This window comes from Vanellus vanellus (genome assembly GCF_965231255.1).
Source record: "Vanellus vanellus genome assembly, chromosome: 2".
In the NCBI taxonomy this organism is placed as follows: Eukaryota; Metazoa; Chordata; class Aves; order Charadriiformes; family Charadriidae; genus Vanellus; species Vanellus vanellus.
In genome coordinates this window covers 93,092,490-93,110,109 of record NC_138906.1, presented here as the reverse complement: position 1 = coordinate 93,110,109, position 17,620 = coordinate 93,092,490, and the positions used below count along the sequence as shown (strand labels likewise).

The following is a 17,620-nucleotide window of genomic DNA, read 5'->3' as shown; positions in this document are numbered from 1 at the left end:
GTTTGCCCTACTCGAGGAGATACCAATACGTAAAACTGCTGAGTTGTTCAGCTTCTTCACCTATGCTACAGACAACTGGATCATTTCCAAGCTACTGTAACTTCCAAAAAACCACAACAACCTATCATGTTGTTCTAAGGACCAGGAGGGACTAGAGGTGAGAATAACTTAATCCTTCATTCACAAAACACGAAACATAAGGAAGTCCTTTAAAAGACCTGAGAGGGGAAAAAAAAAAAAAACTAAAAATCTAAATTAATTTTAAGCAAGTAAACAGAGAAATAGAAGAGCATTGAAAGTATCTGAAGGCAGATAAAAATTAGCTACAATAACAGTAGCTTTTTAAACAAAAGGCTAAGAAGCAGAGACAGAAAGAACACTGATTATAAAATAGGGGAATAAGAAATAGAAGGGAAAGAAATGAACAAAGTTAGTTTCTCCACTGAAAGAAGAAGCAAATAAAAACAGCAGAGGAGGAGGAAAAAAATCAAAATGCAGTTAAAAAAAAAGTTAAAACACAATGCTTTTCAGATTCAGTAAAAGTATGAAATGATTCAAGGAACTTCAGAAGATCCTAACAAACCAAAGAAGCAATATACAGGGACAGGATGAACCCAAGCAATACTTGTTTTACGTTTTGTAAAGAGTTTTCTTAAATATTTGTGTACAATAGTTTTAATTGAACAATTCAAGAAATACAGGCGACAGCACAATTGTTAGTTAGTATATAGTGTCCATAGCATACACTATATAATGGAGGAGAGAAAGGGACAAGACTTAAACACACAATATAGGACCAAGCAATGATAAAAGCAGATTGATCAAAATCAGCACACCATTCGTAAAAGAGCTGTTATTAAAATAGTAATATGACTACAAACCTTTTTCTTGGAAGTTTTCATTGAAGAAAAACATATTAGAATTCAGATAATGTCTCTTCCTCCTCTCTACACCACACAGGTTCTTCCAGTAGGAAACAGTAAAAGGAAAGTACCATCGGTTCTTTAATCCAAATTTTCCTAGGTGATAATTATGATAGAAACTGTTGCTAAATTTATAGTTATTTCATATTTGTTTGTAGACTACTAATGTCCTATCATTACTTAAAAATGGTTAGACCATTTAATTAGCTCAAGCTCATAGCTGAACTTAACAAACCTTAATAAAGTAGAAAAAAAGTCATTAGGCCATAACATCAGGTCCTGCCATAAATTAACCAATTCTCAGTGATACTGTGTTTTACCCTATCTCCAAATCAGCTTTAAAGTGTAACAGAATCATAGACTTAACAATATGTAGGCACAACCTAACATAATCTTGTGACCTAGAAGAAAGAAAATGCACCAAATAGCCTACCAAGGCAAACAGCCTTATTGTTTATTGTAACAATAACCCATTGTGCCAATCATTAAAGATTATTTTTCCATTATTATCTGCACAATTTACACAAATCACCCAGCATAAGAAACATTTATTGTAGCACACAAGCAGAAAGGGCAAAAATATGGTCCTACACACAACATAAACTTTGGCATTGCTCAATCTTTCCAGGCTTCACTTTCAAGTCACACAATATATTCTCTGTGTGTTTGGAGTTGCATTTCATTGACACTGAAGGGCAGGTGTCAATTTAAGCTAAAGTTTGTAAAATTCAGTTGTATGTTCTACACACCCCTATATTTCAAGGCAAAATTCATTTTTTATTTTTAGATTTTTAAAACAAACAGAGTAGCTGGAAGAAAAGGTGACATATGCAAATCAGAGGAAAGGACATTTCAAACAGCTAGTGAGGCATTAGGCTACAATTAAAAATGCATCAACCAACTCAATAATATTCATAAAACTTGGGTTAATGAAAAAAAAATCCCACTACTTTCTGAAAATATACTTGAAAGTTAATTAGTTTTCTTTATGCATTGGACTGTAGACTGACTGGTAGCAAGATACAGTTACCAGTCAGTTCAAAGTTTTCGTGATCTGAAAATGTGGTGTTGTTCATGAGTTTCAGCCCAAGTACTGACTCAGAAGATTCACCATTTTCACAGGAAGTTTTGCTACTAGACTGAGCTCTGTTACTGTGAAGTACCAACAACAAATCCTTGAGTCCTTCAAATATTAGTCATCCTCATCAGTAAACAAAAGATATTTCATGCCTGGCTACAAAGTCTAGTCCGTGTAGTAGTTAGCACTACTCAATATTTGTGTATGTAGGAAGACTTTCGTACCCAGTCCCTAAAGGCAATCAAAACCTTAACTCAGAAAAATATATATTTTTGGTTTAGTTGCATACAATGAGGAAAGCAATTCTACCCGTTCCATTCAATAATTTCTTCAAAAACATGAAATAAGAACCACTCCATGATCTTACCAGCAACAATATTGCTGAAATACCAGCCACCTATAAAATATAAAATAGAGTCAAAGAACATCATCCAGCACATCCATCCAAAGGTCATGTGTCCTCCCTGTGCCATTGACTGGTGCACATTATTCCACTGAATTCCTGGTAGTAACAGTAATAATAAAAATGATTTTTAAAAGGTCACAGCTAAATCAGTACAGCATTAAAGATCAGAAACACATCAACACCACACACTTCTGGGTATTTAAGCACTGACACAAAAAAGACCATAGTTAATAACAGTAATTCTAATGAATAGAAATGAATTGCTATGCCTCTACAAGCCTCTGTTTAGAACAGCAGGTGACACTGCTGCCGGGAAAATGCAGAGAAGCTGTTGTAGAAAGGGCTGTTTATGAACTTTTAGCTGGCCCTTGATTTGGCAAAAGAAAAAGAACTACGAGTCTCTGACAAAATGATGTCTTCAATGAATCAGGCTTTATGCCATTCTGCTTATATTATAAAGAAATGGGTTACACAAAGTTTAAAGTCATTTCTATAATGCTAAATCTGAAAACTTAAATTTGTGAATTCTAAGAAGTAAGTATTTTTGTGCATTGACTGGATACAGAGGTAAAATGGAACAACAAACTCACTGAATAATTGCTTCATAAAATTATTATATTGCAGAAGACATGAAAGGAAGAAAGAAGGTGCAAAACACTAGTACTACAGAAAGCTACCATATTGCTAAATGGAAAACAAAAGTAACCAAATTGCACATTTACAAAAAGCATTGCACTTTTTTTTCTGAAAATGCTACTTTGTTTGCTATACAGTTGGTCATGATATTGCTTCTACAATATTTTTCTGCAATAGTCAAGAAAAGCAGTTTTCCCACAAAGCAGGTTTTGCCCTTTCTTCAGTGGAGATGAGTCATTTTGATGAAGTTTTTGGTGGGAAATTTAAGTAATATTTTCTGAAACTGTCTCTTCTCTCTTACCAACTTTTGTATCATTATGATACTTTTTCAATGCCTAGTGGTTTGTAACATCCACCCTCATCAACATCGATCTTGCCGTATTTGTAAAAAAAGAAAGGGATTACATCCCTTCATCTATTTAGATACATGAATGCATATCCTTTGCAGACGTTTATCAAGGAAGGGCCCAGACATTCAATTCTTACTTTTCTAAAGCTTCAGCACCAACAGGTGCAGCTCTTAGCTTGGGGATAGTAGGTACAACCATGTTAAAACATGTAGGAACCTGTTAGAACATTTAGGCAGTTTCCAAACATTCTTTTCTTCCTAACACTTAAACATAATAGGGTGTTCTCATGCATTTCTGCACCTGCACTGTAGCTCAGTGGGGATTTCACCAACTGCCTCCAAGCTTGCAGAGACAAGCTGCTACTCGAGCTGAGTACGAACATGGTCACACAGAAGAAACGTACAAAATACTTTACAAAGTAAAGGTAAATTTTTTCTTATTCCCAATGTATAATGGTTAAATATTCATCTTAGCATTATGTTGAGAGTGAATAACTTGCACTGTTCCTGTTCTGTACAATATTGCTCTCATAAACCTCCATTGTGTTATACATTAATTCACACGTGAATCCAGACACATCTGCCAAGCTCAAGAGTAGTCTAACCCAATGAACAAGAAGTCAGGTAAAAACGCCAGGAGGCCTGCATGGATGAACAAGGAGCTCCTGGCCAAGCTCAAACACAAAAAGGAAGCATGTAGAGGATGGAAGCGAGGATGGATCACCTGTGAGGAATATAGAAACATTGTTCAAGCATGCAGGGATGAAGTTGTGAAAGCTAAAGTCCAAATGGAATTGAATCTGGCTAGGGATGTCAAAGACAACAAGAAGGGCTTCAAGAAGTACATAGGTGACAAAAGGAAGACTAGGGAAAATGTGGGCTTTTGCTCAACAAGACAGAGGACCTGGTTACACAGGATGTGTAAAACGTTGAGGTACTGAATGCCACTTTTGCCTCAGTCTTTACTAGCAAGTTTGGTCTTCAGGAATCCCAGGTCACAGATACCAAGGGAAAAGTCTGGAGCAAGGATGACATATCAGGTCAGGAAATACTTATGCAAACTGCACATACATAAGTGTATGGACCCTGATGGGATGCACTCAAAAGCACTGAGGGAGCTGGCAGACAGCATTGCAAGGCCGATCTCAATAATATTTGATTGATCACAGCAGTTGGGAGAAGTGCCCAAAGACTGAATGAAAGTAATTATCACTCCTATCTTCAAGAAGGAGGAGCCAAGGAACTACAGGCCAGTCAGCCTCATCTTGATCCCTGGGAAGGTGATGGAGTAGCTAATCCTAGAAATCATCTCCAGGCACATGAAAGGCAGGAGTATCATCAGGAGAAGTGAGCATAACTTCACCAAGAGGAAGTCATGCTTGACCGACTTGATTAAAATTCTTCAATGAAAAGACTGGCCTGGTAGATGAGGGGAGACAGTGGATCTTGTCCACCTGGACTTCAATAAGGCTTCTGACACTGTCTCCCATAAGATCCTCCTAAAGAAGCTAATGAAGTATGGGCTGGAGGAGTAGGCAGAGAGGTGGATTGCAAACTGGCTGAATGGCCAGGCCCAGAGGGTGGTGATCAGCGACATGAAGTCTAGTTGAAAGACAGTAACTAGTGGTGTACCCCAGGGGGCCAATACTGAGTTTGATCCTGTTTAACAACCTGATTAATGACCTGGATAATGGGGCAGAGCGTATCCTCAGCAAGTTTGCTGATGACACAAAACTGGGAGGAGTAGCTGATATGGCAGAGGGTCATGCTGGGACCCAGAGAGGCTTGAACAGGCTGGCAAAACCGGCTGACAGGAACCTCATGAAGTTTAATAGTCCAAAGTCCTGCAGCTGTCAAGGAACAATCCCATGTACCAATATATGCTGGGGGATACCCAGCCGGATAGCAGCTTTGCAGGAAAGGACCTGGGGGTCCTGGTGGACATCAAGGTGAACATGAGCCAGCAATGTGTCCTTGCCACAAAGACAGCTGATGATATCCCAGTGACAGGACAAGAGGTAGTGGGCACAAACTGAAACACAGGAGGTTCCCGATGAGCATCAGGAACACTTTTTCACTGTAAGGGTGACTGAGCACTAGCACAGGTTGCCCAGAAAGGTTGTGGAGTCTCCAACCTTGGAAATATTCCAAAGCCATCTAGACACGATCCTGGGCAACCGGCTCTAAGTGTTCCTGCTTGAGCAATGGGGGTGGACTACATTACCTCCAGAGGTCCCTTCCAACCTCAACCATTTTGTGATCCTACAAAGCTCCCTGTTGATATCATCACCAGAAAGCAAGCATTAGAGCTGCCCCTGAGATCAATGAGGACTTCTAAGAAACTGCTCTAAATGCCTTGCCAAAGCTTCCTCCACTGCACTGAGAGAAATAACACATTCAATGAGTGAAATAATATTCAGTCAGATGCTCAACCTTAGGTAGCTCTACCAAATTTCACGGAATACAAGGTTTGGGTTTGCATCTCTAGAACAATTTCATTTGCTGAATACATTCTTTCTGTCATCTAATGGGATGTGGCGATTTTGCTCCAACGTGTATTGCAAACAATACTGGTAGAAAGTGGCACAAGCTTAACTTGGCTCTCAAGGGACTTTAAAAAGGTTTTTCTCCTGTTATGATCTACCCTGTTAACTCGTTATTAGAGATTTTTTTTCAGAACAAAGTGAAAAACATTTCCAACTGTAGTTTTAGAAATAATAATTACAAAGCTTTTCTTCTAACCAGAGAGCTTACCTATTTCTTGCCCTTCAAAGAACGTAATGAAAAATACTCCTTGCCCAAAGGCAGTTGTAGACAGAAGACACTGCAACACCAGAGGAGAAACAGGAAGTGAACATCAAATAAAACACGTCGTTAACAAGCTCCATGAAATAAAACAACTTGTGATACTAAAAGCAAGCACAAAATAAATAGTCCTTTGTTTCATGTAGGCTAATGGTCATTATTTCATTCTATGTTTTAACAATACTCCCCCACATACTGAAGCAGTATTTGCTCCACCTTAAAGAGGTCCATTGACCTAGTTATTAATATTTAAAAGCATTACTTAACTTTGTAACAAGTTACAGACCATCATAAATCTACCACAGACTGAAAATATATAATGTATAATACTGTAAAAGCATGCAAAGAAATATAATTTCTGTAGTAAAAGCAGTGGTCCTACTCATTTTTGAAAGACCAGAACTCAAGAAGAGACAGAGGCAGAAGGAACACACACGCTGGGTACTATATGCTGAGACAGCTTTTTTGTGCAAGGAAATAACTTTTGACTTGCAAGAACCAACATAGTCATGTTGTATCACAAAAGTACAAAATGGAAAAAAAACAAGTTAGTGATGTAGTATAACAAAGAAATGTGACTGATGATCAATGGAAAAACACTGTCGAGCTCATGAAGGCTGATGGGAAGATCCAAAACACTACTAAAATTAATAAGCATTACTCAGTAACGAAGTTCTGCAATTTGAAACTGAGCCGAAATAGAAGTTCATTTTTTCTCCTATTTTAAAGTAATGCAGTTAAATAAGGCTTCTGCAATATTTGACACAAAAGAAACACATCCTGCCAGCTGTCTGAAGAAAGAAGTCTGACATAGGCTGCTACTTAGAAAAAAAATTCAAAATCATCAGTGGCATTTTTGTACAGAGAAGTTCATGTTAATTCCCACCGAGTCCCTGCCTCTTACATTGCTAAGGTTACACCATCTCACTCGATGGCCTCTCTGTTCTCATCAAAAATTATTGCTTTTTTCACATGCTGATGCCTCTGATTTTCAGCAAGTGCAGGATATCTAAAGTTATTTTGAAATAATTGATTTTAAAGTGTGCAAGTTATCCGATGCATACTTTTCCCTCTCTGCAACCCAAAGGAGGGAGACAAAAACAACAGAAAAAAAAAAAAATCAAAAAATTCCACCTTGCCTATTTACACCCGAATTCTGCAGTCTTACATCTGTACTTACTTGTATGCAATGAACAAATATATTTTATCTGACTGATTGACACTGAAAAAGCATCCATTTTTTTTTAATAGCGTATGACTTATTCCACCAGCTTAATTTGGTATGTGATTTATTTTGAGAGAGTGAAGTCATAATGTGTGAAATATGGTTTGCTTTGTATGATGGTGATATTTGATGTCCCTATCAGGGATATAGTATGTTAAGACAGTACAAATACATAAAACAGCATATGGCATACATAAAACAGGAAAGGACACGGAAGAACAGATGCCAAAGAAACATATACCTCAAACTGTATAGCCAGATAGGTACTAGACAAATTTCTGATCCAATCCCCAATTGTACTCAACAGAGAATCAATCACTAGTTTTCCTCCAAACAAATAATGACTTTCAGGAGTGGCATGTCATCAGGTGTGCTTGAAAGTACACAAACATTGTAAATATTTTGAGGCAAAAACATAAAGAGTACTCACGAACACGAGGAATACAACTTCCTTATATTTTCTGTAGGTTTACAAAATCTCCCTGAAAACTTATTATTCATTTCTTTCTACATTCAAAACATTTTTTAATTGGATATCTATTAATGTGACTTATATCCAGTGAAACATAAAAGCAAACAGAAACCTGGGAAAAACACAGCATGGTTGGAGGATAAAAATCAGAAAAGGAAAAGAAATATTTACCATCATAATCTGGTTGGTGAAACTCAACTGGTTCTGCAACACCAACAAAACTATGTAGGGTAAAAAACTGATCATATACACAAGGCTTGCACACAGAGCTGCTGTATTGGCACTGCTAAAAAACGCTCCCAAAAAATAGCTTAACATAATAACTGTGACTCCAAAATCCAGGAGAAAAAGGAAGATGAGGAAGCCATTGCTATAAGCAAAGATACCACTTGCTTTTAAAATGATGGCCAGCGCACAGCTGCTTATTATGAGCACAATAACATTCTCCAGAAACCAAGCAAAGAAATGAATGGCTGGATGTACACCCATTGTCTTCATATACTGCAAGACAACAAAATAGCAGAGAGAGTTAAAGTTAAGAAACAAATTTTCTTCTCTCTTCTTTTTCTTTCCTTTTTTTTTTAAGCAAAACCTGTGGTCACCGAGACTCCACCAGCTCCCCAAAGGATGTCATCTTTCCCTTAAATTACTTGTCTCTTTTCCCTTTTCCTGTGATGCCCCTTCTGCTGCTCACTCCTGGATCAAACACGATCTGAGCTTAACGCATACTAACACGAGGAATCCTAGTGCTCAGGCACAACTCTCTCTTGCAAAGGGTTACAGAACCAGTTGTCAGATTACTGGGTCCTCCCGTGAGTTTTTTGTATTCTAAAAAGTACTAAAGATATCTACAGCACTGTATAAACAAATGTTTTTTCCCCAGACTGTTGCTGAACTAAAAGTAACATATGGATATGTTTGTAAGTTTTATGTGTTAGCATGCAAATAATAATTTAGCCAGATATGAAGTATCATCCCTCTTTTTTTAAAAAAAATGCTTTTGGAAACAAGCTACTATTACTTCTGAAGCTTTTTTCATAAAATGATAAAAAATAACTTTATTAAGTTGATTTAATATTTTAAAGCATTAAAAAATAAGGCCTATCTTACAACACAAAGTTAAGAAATTAGATAATTTCCCAAATTAAAAAAAAAAATTATTCCAGCAGTATAAAGACCAGTATAATTCTTCAAAAAAAAGTACATTTATTAATACAGAAAATGTATTTCTGTACTTGTCCTTCCATATGCTTAGCACCTGCTAAGACTAGCTGTTGATGTACGCAAATAGTTTTCTCATTTTTTTCTGTGCCATCATCCCTTATATTTCTGATAATTACACAGTAAATGGCAAATTTTTCATTAAAAAAAACCCACATTCTAATCACAAGGACTTTTTCCAAACAGTTTTCAGTTTCAACTTTTATGGATCTTTTGCTTGTTGTTTTTTGTCTCCAGAAAAATATTTGCAAACTAAGAGGACGGATGCTCAGACAATGTTGTGAATCTGAGTTGGCAGCTAGAACTAGAACCTACCGCCCAGAGGGAACATGTGAAAACAAAGCCAACTTGATTATGACTGCATAAAAGTACCTCAAAGTTTAAGTTTTATATTTCAGTACGCTTTAATAAATCAATTTTATTTTCAGAGACTAATCTGCCTCTTACCTCTTCAAGATGAATTTCTCTTTCATAAACCAGCTTGCGAACCATGCCAGCAACTGAAACCATCCATGTTAGCATCATCATAAGTGGGAAAAAAAACCCTATATTGTTCAAGAATCTATGAAAAACACATATATACAGAGTTGTTAGTCCCCAAAGACAAAAGATTTTTTAGCAGAAAGTTAATAGAGGAATAATAGGACTATTGCCAAAGCATGCACAAATAAGATCCAACACGAGCAATAAGAATTATTCTTGTTCTGGTTAGAATTGCTTATTCTTCAAGTAAACGGCTAAATATATGTATTGGTACTATATCATATTAATATTTGCTAACAATAAAACTGATGTAATCAGTCTTTAGGGCTCCATTCAAACTCAAGCAGAATTCAGATTTGTGTCTATGACAAAGTAATATATTTGGACAGTAACATAAGCCAGTCAACTTTTGCTCCACTTTAACAGGTATATTACCACTGACTAATTTTAAATTCTAATAGTCAGGATGTTTTGATGGTTTTACAAAGAGCAGTTTATAGTTTGTGTACAGGACAACTAAGGATGGAAAGTGGGTTTCTTAGCATAATCTAAGTTAGTTGCACAATATGTTGGCACAGTCTCCGTCCAGCAGACTACTTCACAGTAGAGCTGCAAACAGCTCATACGGGGCCACTGACCAAACAGAAGCTGCATAATGTGTTGTGGTCACAGCTGTTAAAGAACATTTCCTATGTTGTTTATTGGTATTGGACTTACCAGTTCAATCCTGTACTGAGATATACATTCACCCCCTACAAAGACCTAGTAGCTTCCCACATCCTCTAGCACTAATCTAATAAAGATAATATATTGAATTTAAAAGCTGGAAGTTTACTTACAGATCACTGGTATGACAAGGGTAAGGCATGGCTTGCACCTGAATGGCTGGGTCGGAGGTATCTGTCCCAGTCTGTGCTGAAATAATTGCCCTTTCAATCATGTCTTGAAGAGGAATAAAGATATGGTTGTATTTAAACCCATCAGCTGGTAACTTCTGGGGATGGGATTTCCACGCTGGGTTTTTAATCAAATCTGTTCTCATGCTATAGAGAACACTGGTTCTAATTGTATATGAAATGTGCTGAGGAAGGAGTTTGCTAGAATCTTGCGTCTTGTTCTTCGGTGTATCAAAGATGATACCTGACAAAAGAAGAAAAGGAGCATCATACCCAAGCTTGTATGATTTATGCTATTTACATAGCTAACTCATGGCCAATTATCATATGATAGTAGGGTACATTCACTTGTCAGGGCAGGCCTCTAAAATTTCTTGACCCTCCAAAACGAGAATGGTAGGTTTCACAGAGACTTATTCTTTTTATATTCATTAATGTGAAATGTAAAAAATTATTCACATGATCAATGGGTTTGCAACAATCATTTTTATCTGAGAAAAATCCTTCTGTGATTTTTTTTTTTTTTTAATTGTGGTTTATTCTCTTCGTATCCAGATTTAACCCCTTTTTGGGAACTGATCTCAATTCAACAGTGAAAGCAGCAGCCATAAAATTTGTCCATCAAATCATAACAACCCCTGGAAGTGCGTGACAAAGAGTACCAACCCACTAAAATAAATTTACTCTGATTTTTAATTTCTGAGTCAATTACAAAACTTCTGGTTTAACACAGCATAATTTGCATGCTTATTTTCTCTAGCCCTGTTTAAAAAAAAAAAAAAAATAGCATATTGGCTGTATTTTCTTTGTGGATTACCCAGACTTTTTAGGACTTCTTAAGGAATGTGAAATGTTGACCTTTTTTCCTTAGGAAAGGGGAGAGATGTCTTACCTGCCTCCTGGCACTCTGAAGGATATTATGACATAGAATACTTTGCTGTAAAGCTTATTTTTTCAACTGTCCAATCTCATTTTCCCATTTGTGCAAACATTTAATTTCCTAAGACATCTAATGAGTCTACGAAGGCTTTGAAGACTACAAACAAAGCAAGCAGGGAAAATTCCACTTTAGTTTCACATCTAACTATGGAAAGGAATGTATGCCTATATCTGAGCATGTAATTTTGACTTGTTGGACACATTAGGTCCCTTAAAATGACATCTTACCTCTTCAAACATGTGAAGAGATTATAAGGCCACAGTGCTGAAAATACTCCCAAGAAATGCCTTGGGTTGATATCAGCTTATGACCCTTCCCTATGTAAGTGAAAGCAAAATGAACCTAGAATTTGACAATTTGGTTTTCTGAGGGCCAAGATCTATCTGTCTGTTTCTTTCGTTGAAGGGGCCAACAATTCCACTTTCTATGAAGTAATCCTGAGAAATTTTCTTTCCCTCATGGTATGGCCTGTTGGTGCTACGTTGATGGACTTACCAAAAAACCCTTTCTTTCCTCCTTTTTGCAAAGCCAAGAATATAAAAATTAAAATTTGAAAGGATGCAAACCAGATGATCTTGTCATAACAAGTAGCCAAGTTTCCTCAGTACTATATGTTTTTCAGCTCTTTTTATTCTACTTTAAACATTTATGACTATTCTTTTCAATATTTTGTTAGAAATAACAGACTCCAAGGATTCATTTGGCAGTTCCACAAATAAAACAACACTATCTTTACAGCACATATCACAGCATTTGACTGTTGGGGAAGTGTGCTTTATTTTGCCTGTATTATATGTGGTTTAATACACACTTTGAAACTGTGTAAGCTTAACCTACCTTGTCAATAGACACAGACAACAGCTACAAAGTCTGATGTTTTCTGTCAATATAAGTTTTAAACAAGGTACTTACTAGCCAAAAAATTATTTTGCTGCATGAGTTCATGAGCCTTCTCCTCCAATTTCTCAACAGAGTCAAAAGGCTGGAAACGGTCCAGTAACACACAGGAAGAGATATTTACTACAAGCTGTGACAACAGGTCAATCTGTTTACTTGCTGAGCTGTTAAGCATCTTGTTCATCATAGTTTCTGAGATAAGGAAAGAAATTGGACTTCCTTAGTTCTAATGAACAGAACAGAAAGGTATGTTCTCACTTGCACATCCTATAAGAGTAAATACCCTTTGTATTTAAAAACAGGAAGACATTTTAAAAACATAGGAATTTTAGTGTGAACTTCTGGAAGTGTAGTTCACATCTCAGTAGGTTTTACAATGCCTCAGCTATTTTTTCCTTCAATAGCAGCAAAAACGTAACGAATTCTAGCTAAGTTCTAGAAAGAAACCATGTCCTTGAAGCTGTAGGACTTTTAACATTTCCTTATCTTTCCGTAACTACTCCCACAAATACAAGCGAGTTACTGTACTTTGAACATCACAACAGAGATCCATCTCTTTCACCTAGTGGTGTATTGGCCATTTCTTCTCTCCTTGACACTGCAAATATTTCAAGCACCATGTTATATAGGACATAAGCACTTTGACTCTACCCCTACATTTAAAAAGCATTTGAAAAAAGCCTACAACCCCTCCATTTTGAATTCAATTTTATCTATGGATCCAGGATGAATGTATACCTCAACCAAACCCTGGTTTCCAAAAGCACTGAACCTTTGGAGGAATTCAGATCTTCATCCATTGGTAGAGAATATAGAGAAAGTGCTATATCCTTATTTTTGAGAGAATAGCCAGAAGGATAGCATGATCTAGAAACAATATTAACTCATCTGGACTTAATAGAAACATCTGAATTTCTCAGGTAATAAACAATGTTATAAAACATCCAACACAAGTTTTCATCTTAAATTTTTCAAGACTCACTTGAAGATACAGGCTTTAAAAAGGACAGGTGATGATCTCATTTGATCATGGTGATAACAGACAAACTCTGGATCATAGGTGCTATCCAGCATCAGCACAGGAAATATCACAATAGGAAGGCAGATAAGTGGAAAAAAAAGTGGAGTAGTCTGGAGAAGAGACATGACTACCAGTGAGAAAGGATAAAGATCACAAGGAGAAAAGCAGAGGAACTGATAGTCTGTTACATCCCACGTCACATGTAGCCCTCCGTAAGGGAGATTCCTTGGTAGTAAAAAAACACTTCACATCTGAGATAAATCACAGAAGGAGAAGACAGAGACTCAGCAAGCAAGAGTCTAAAAGAAAAGCCTGCAGCACAACTGCCTCCCAGTGCCTCTTGAGAGGTTTGTAAGGACTGTGCCCAGCAAGGAGCTCACAAGTTCCAGTCGGACAGGGTTTATAGAAAATTGGTTACACCCAGGAAATCATTGCAAATTGCTGGGTCGGAAAGCAAGCAGAAGCATACAGTTGCCTTCCCACAAAAAGCTAGTATAAAAAGTAAAGGGTTTACAAGAAAACCACAAACTTTTCTGCCCTCAGTTAAATATTTACTTTGTTCCAGGTGAGCAAAAGTGACACAGTAACCCTGTAAAACAGTTTTAGAAATGTACAACTTTGTGAGGTCTTATAGCATAGTAATTTTATAGAGAGATTGGAAGAGTTCTACATAAATCCACCCTGTGTCCACGACACTTTCCAGCAGGAGTAGCAGGGTGAATAACATGTCATTAAGACTGTTAACCATTTTCATAGCATTGTAGAGAAGTAAAAAAAAAAAAAAAAAATACAAACACAAGCTCCTTGGATTTGAGCATAATTAGAAGTCTTCATGCGAGTGTATATGTAATAAACCAAGGGAATATTTGCTTTATTTAAGAGACAAAATACATAATCGCACAGATCAGGTGATTTTAGAAAACCTGAGCTTTGGATGGAAATAAACAGATTGTGAGTGGTCAAACCAATAACACATATGCATATATTTAAGACTTTAATTGGATCCAAGTGAAATAATTACAGGACTAAAAAGCTGATGCAGTATAACAGTAATGAAATTTAAAAAAAAAAACAAACATAAGAACTGAGGTTTACAATAACAGCTGCACAAGATTATACACTAATAAAACAAACAAAAAAGCATATACAAAACCAACATAGAAATAACAGGGCATAGTCATATTTCAAAACAACAAAATGACAATGCAAATATGTAAAAAGAAATATAATCAAAGTGTAAAGGCAGAAGAGTGCTCTGGCACTTTGGACAGATCAGCTTCACAGAGGCATAAATGCTGGGTTGATCTATAGCCCATATTGATTTTCACTTCTTATATGATGTTAATTTTATTGACTATATTCCACTAAAATAAGGAAATTCTAGTTTCATAAGCAATTCTACTTAAATTATTTCCTGTATTCATCATCCAAAACTATTAACCTTTTATTACATATTGTCAAATGTCCTTAGCTCTGTTAAAAAGATATAGCTTGGGAAACACATGCACAGATTTCTGTGATGATGTTGTCTGCAACAGTGAAGATGGACCTGATAACTCCAGAGATCTTGATATCTACATAATAAAATATTGTTTGCCCATAACCTGTCATGTAGTTCGCAGTGTTAGGTCCAAACAAACAAAATTCATCGATTACTCAACTAATACAACGAGCCAGCTATGTTTCCAGCAGGGCTTGCATGTTGAGAGACTTGCTTTTTCCTGTCTCCTGTCTTTCCAATTGTGTGATTCTATGGGGTATTTTTCAGTTGTATTGTGATCCAGCTTCACCGTGAGGGGTGAGCTGTGCCTGACCCAGACTAGACAACAGTTCAGTGGTTAAAAAAACCTTCCTGAGAGATAGCAGATTCAAGTTTGAGACCCTCACCTAAGGATACTGAGCCCAGATTCTTACTTTCTGGATTGGATTCTGGACCCCATTTGCCATTTTTCTTAGTGAAAGTGTGCACAGCTAGTTCTAGCCTTCAAATCAAGGCCAGTTTCAATTAAATCTCACATCCTATGCACAAAAGAAGAGCCAAGAACTTCAGCTTACACCAACCATGACAGCACCAGCTCGGGGCAGTAATATAATTTAAAACTGAGAACACACTTCTCATTTACAAGCTTTCAGGAGCTTCAGTGGATTTTGTCCAGCTCCTGCTTAGAGGCAGGTACCAAAATCAAATAAAAGTTGCATTTCAGGTACATTTATTTGTTTTAGCTCCAGACTTAATTCTTTGACTGTAGAGCAAACTTAACCTGTATTGCTGTAAAATCTATTTTTTCCAGCAATGAGGGTCACGCAGCCCCTTCATGGGGGCGTCTGAGAGGCCATCACTGCCCTCCTCCAACGAACAACTGGAACAGATTTTTGTGTGGCTCATAATTATCCTAACACTCACTGATAACAAACTACACAGGTCTGTCCTCTCTACCACTATCTTCCTCTAGGAAGCACCCAGTTCCCTTTGTGCATGATATCACACTATCTGTTACTGCATTTTATCCCACTTTTCTCTCTTTCTGATCCTCAAAATCATGAGCTTTTATTAAATGACATTACACTCCTCTTTGGTAGGAACAGTTCCTTCTGGCACATGTCAGCAACCATTTTAATTATCATGCACCTACCCTACTGACAGTGAGACATATTGAATTTTTTTCATTTATCAAATTCTTATAAAATCTTAAAGTAACTTCAATTTCCAGCATAATCTTTTCTCTTCTCCTCCTCCCTAAATCCCTGCCTACCCAAAATTACTCATAGCAATCCTCATCTCTATAATAAACTCTTCCCCTTGGGATGCCTATCTGGCACTGGAGGGCTGGAGGCCATACTTTGCTCCTGCAGGCCTGGCTGCCAGGGACCAGTACCGATGCAGAAAGGGTGAAGCCAAGGATGGCTATGACCCAGAGGGACACTGCTGGGCAGCCTCATGCAGACACCTGAGCCAGGGCCCCTCCTTTCACATCAGAGCCACACAAAGCTGTGGCTGGGCCTGCCTCAGGCTGCAGCTCCCACCACATCACAGCCTGGCTGTGGACCTGCCCATGAACTTGCTGATCTGTGTCCAGACCCCTACCTGCAGGGTGACGTCCTGGCCTGGCCTCAGCATCGCCCCCATGTCCCCTCCTGGACATCCCAGGGCTGGGTCTGACCATGATTACTCTCTACTGACCTGAGCCCAACCTTGCTCCTCCCTGATAATCATCAGATCACAGGCTTTTATGAGGCTCAGGAAGACCACATGCAACTAATTCTCAATAAAAGGAGGAAAAAAACCCAAACAGACAGCTCTTGATTAAACACACTGTATCCAATCTCATTTTCTATCTATTTCAATTTAAAGTATATAGATTTCCTTAAAAATTTACTACAAAAATTTACTACTACGTAATGGAACTGTGGCTACCGGGATTACTTGTCCCTTCCCTCCTTTTAAGTGTAGCTCCTATGTTTATAACTCTCCCATGACAGTTTGCCACTTCTAATTTGTTACCAGACTTTTCAAGTCTGTCAATATTTTGAAATGCAAATTATCCAGTCCCTCAGAAGAAAAAAGACAATTAGAAATATTTGAGACTAACTCAACAAGAAAATTTAAAGTCTGGTACTTCAGTATCATTTAAGTAGGTAAAACATTCAATTTCAACTGAACTAGTACATGCACTTTTATGTACATACCATATACTTGCATTTTTTTCAATAGTTTTTCCATGTCAATATCCAAATTACTTTCTATAAAGTGCTTTATAAAATTGGTTTGCAGTGCTTCCTAAAATGAAAGGTGATAGGTGTTATATCAGGCTTATCTTCTCTAAAGGAATATAAAATATACATATACATTCATGTTCAATTCCATTACCAAGATTTCCTGCATAACACTGGAGAAGTCACTTAGCCTCTCCTTGGCTTCAGTCTTCCCCTCTTAACAGGTTCACTCCACACATTCCAAATAAACAGCAGAACATGTATTCCCCATTGCTGCACATCGCTGTCCTCCTTTAGTGCAAACATTTTAATTGTGGGTCCATTCTAATGTCCTTGCAAGTCTGCTAGGACAGAAACCCATTTTCTTTTCCTGCAAGACTTTTGGGCCATTATACTACTAGCACTGGCAGCAGTAAAATAAATATCTTAAAAAAAAAAAAAAAAAAAAAAAGGCATTTGGGAATTCCTTTTACATTATTTTAACTTCTTTACCTCATTTGCCAAGTTCTAAGGGTGGGGAAAAGCATTAGCTGTACAAAAGTATCCCAGGATCT

General features: G+C 37.3%; 1 protein-coding gene across 1 annotated transcript in view; it reads right to left on the bottom strand.

Annotated features, from left to right (window-relative positions):
• The window catches only part of ABCA13 (ATP binding cassette subfamily A member 13), a gene marked incomplete at both ends in the record, with an annotated part of 191,390 nt that overhangs the window by 105,307 nt on the left and 68,463 nt on the right, over positions 1 to 17,620 (bottom strand). Inside the window, 4 exons of the mRNA XM_082499202.1 lie at positions 8,281 to 8,395; positions 9,563 to 9,677; positions 10,438 to 10,738; positions 12,347 to 12,461. Coding sequence (XP_082355328.1) covers positions 8,281 to 8,395; positions 9,563 to 9,677; positions 10,438 to 10,738; positions 12,347 to 12,461 — 646 coding nt within the window. The remainder of the gene's footprint in view (positions 1 to 8,280; positions 8,396 to 9,562; positions 9,678 to 10,437; positions 10,739 to 12,346; positions 12,462 to 17,620) is intronic.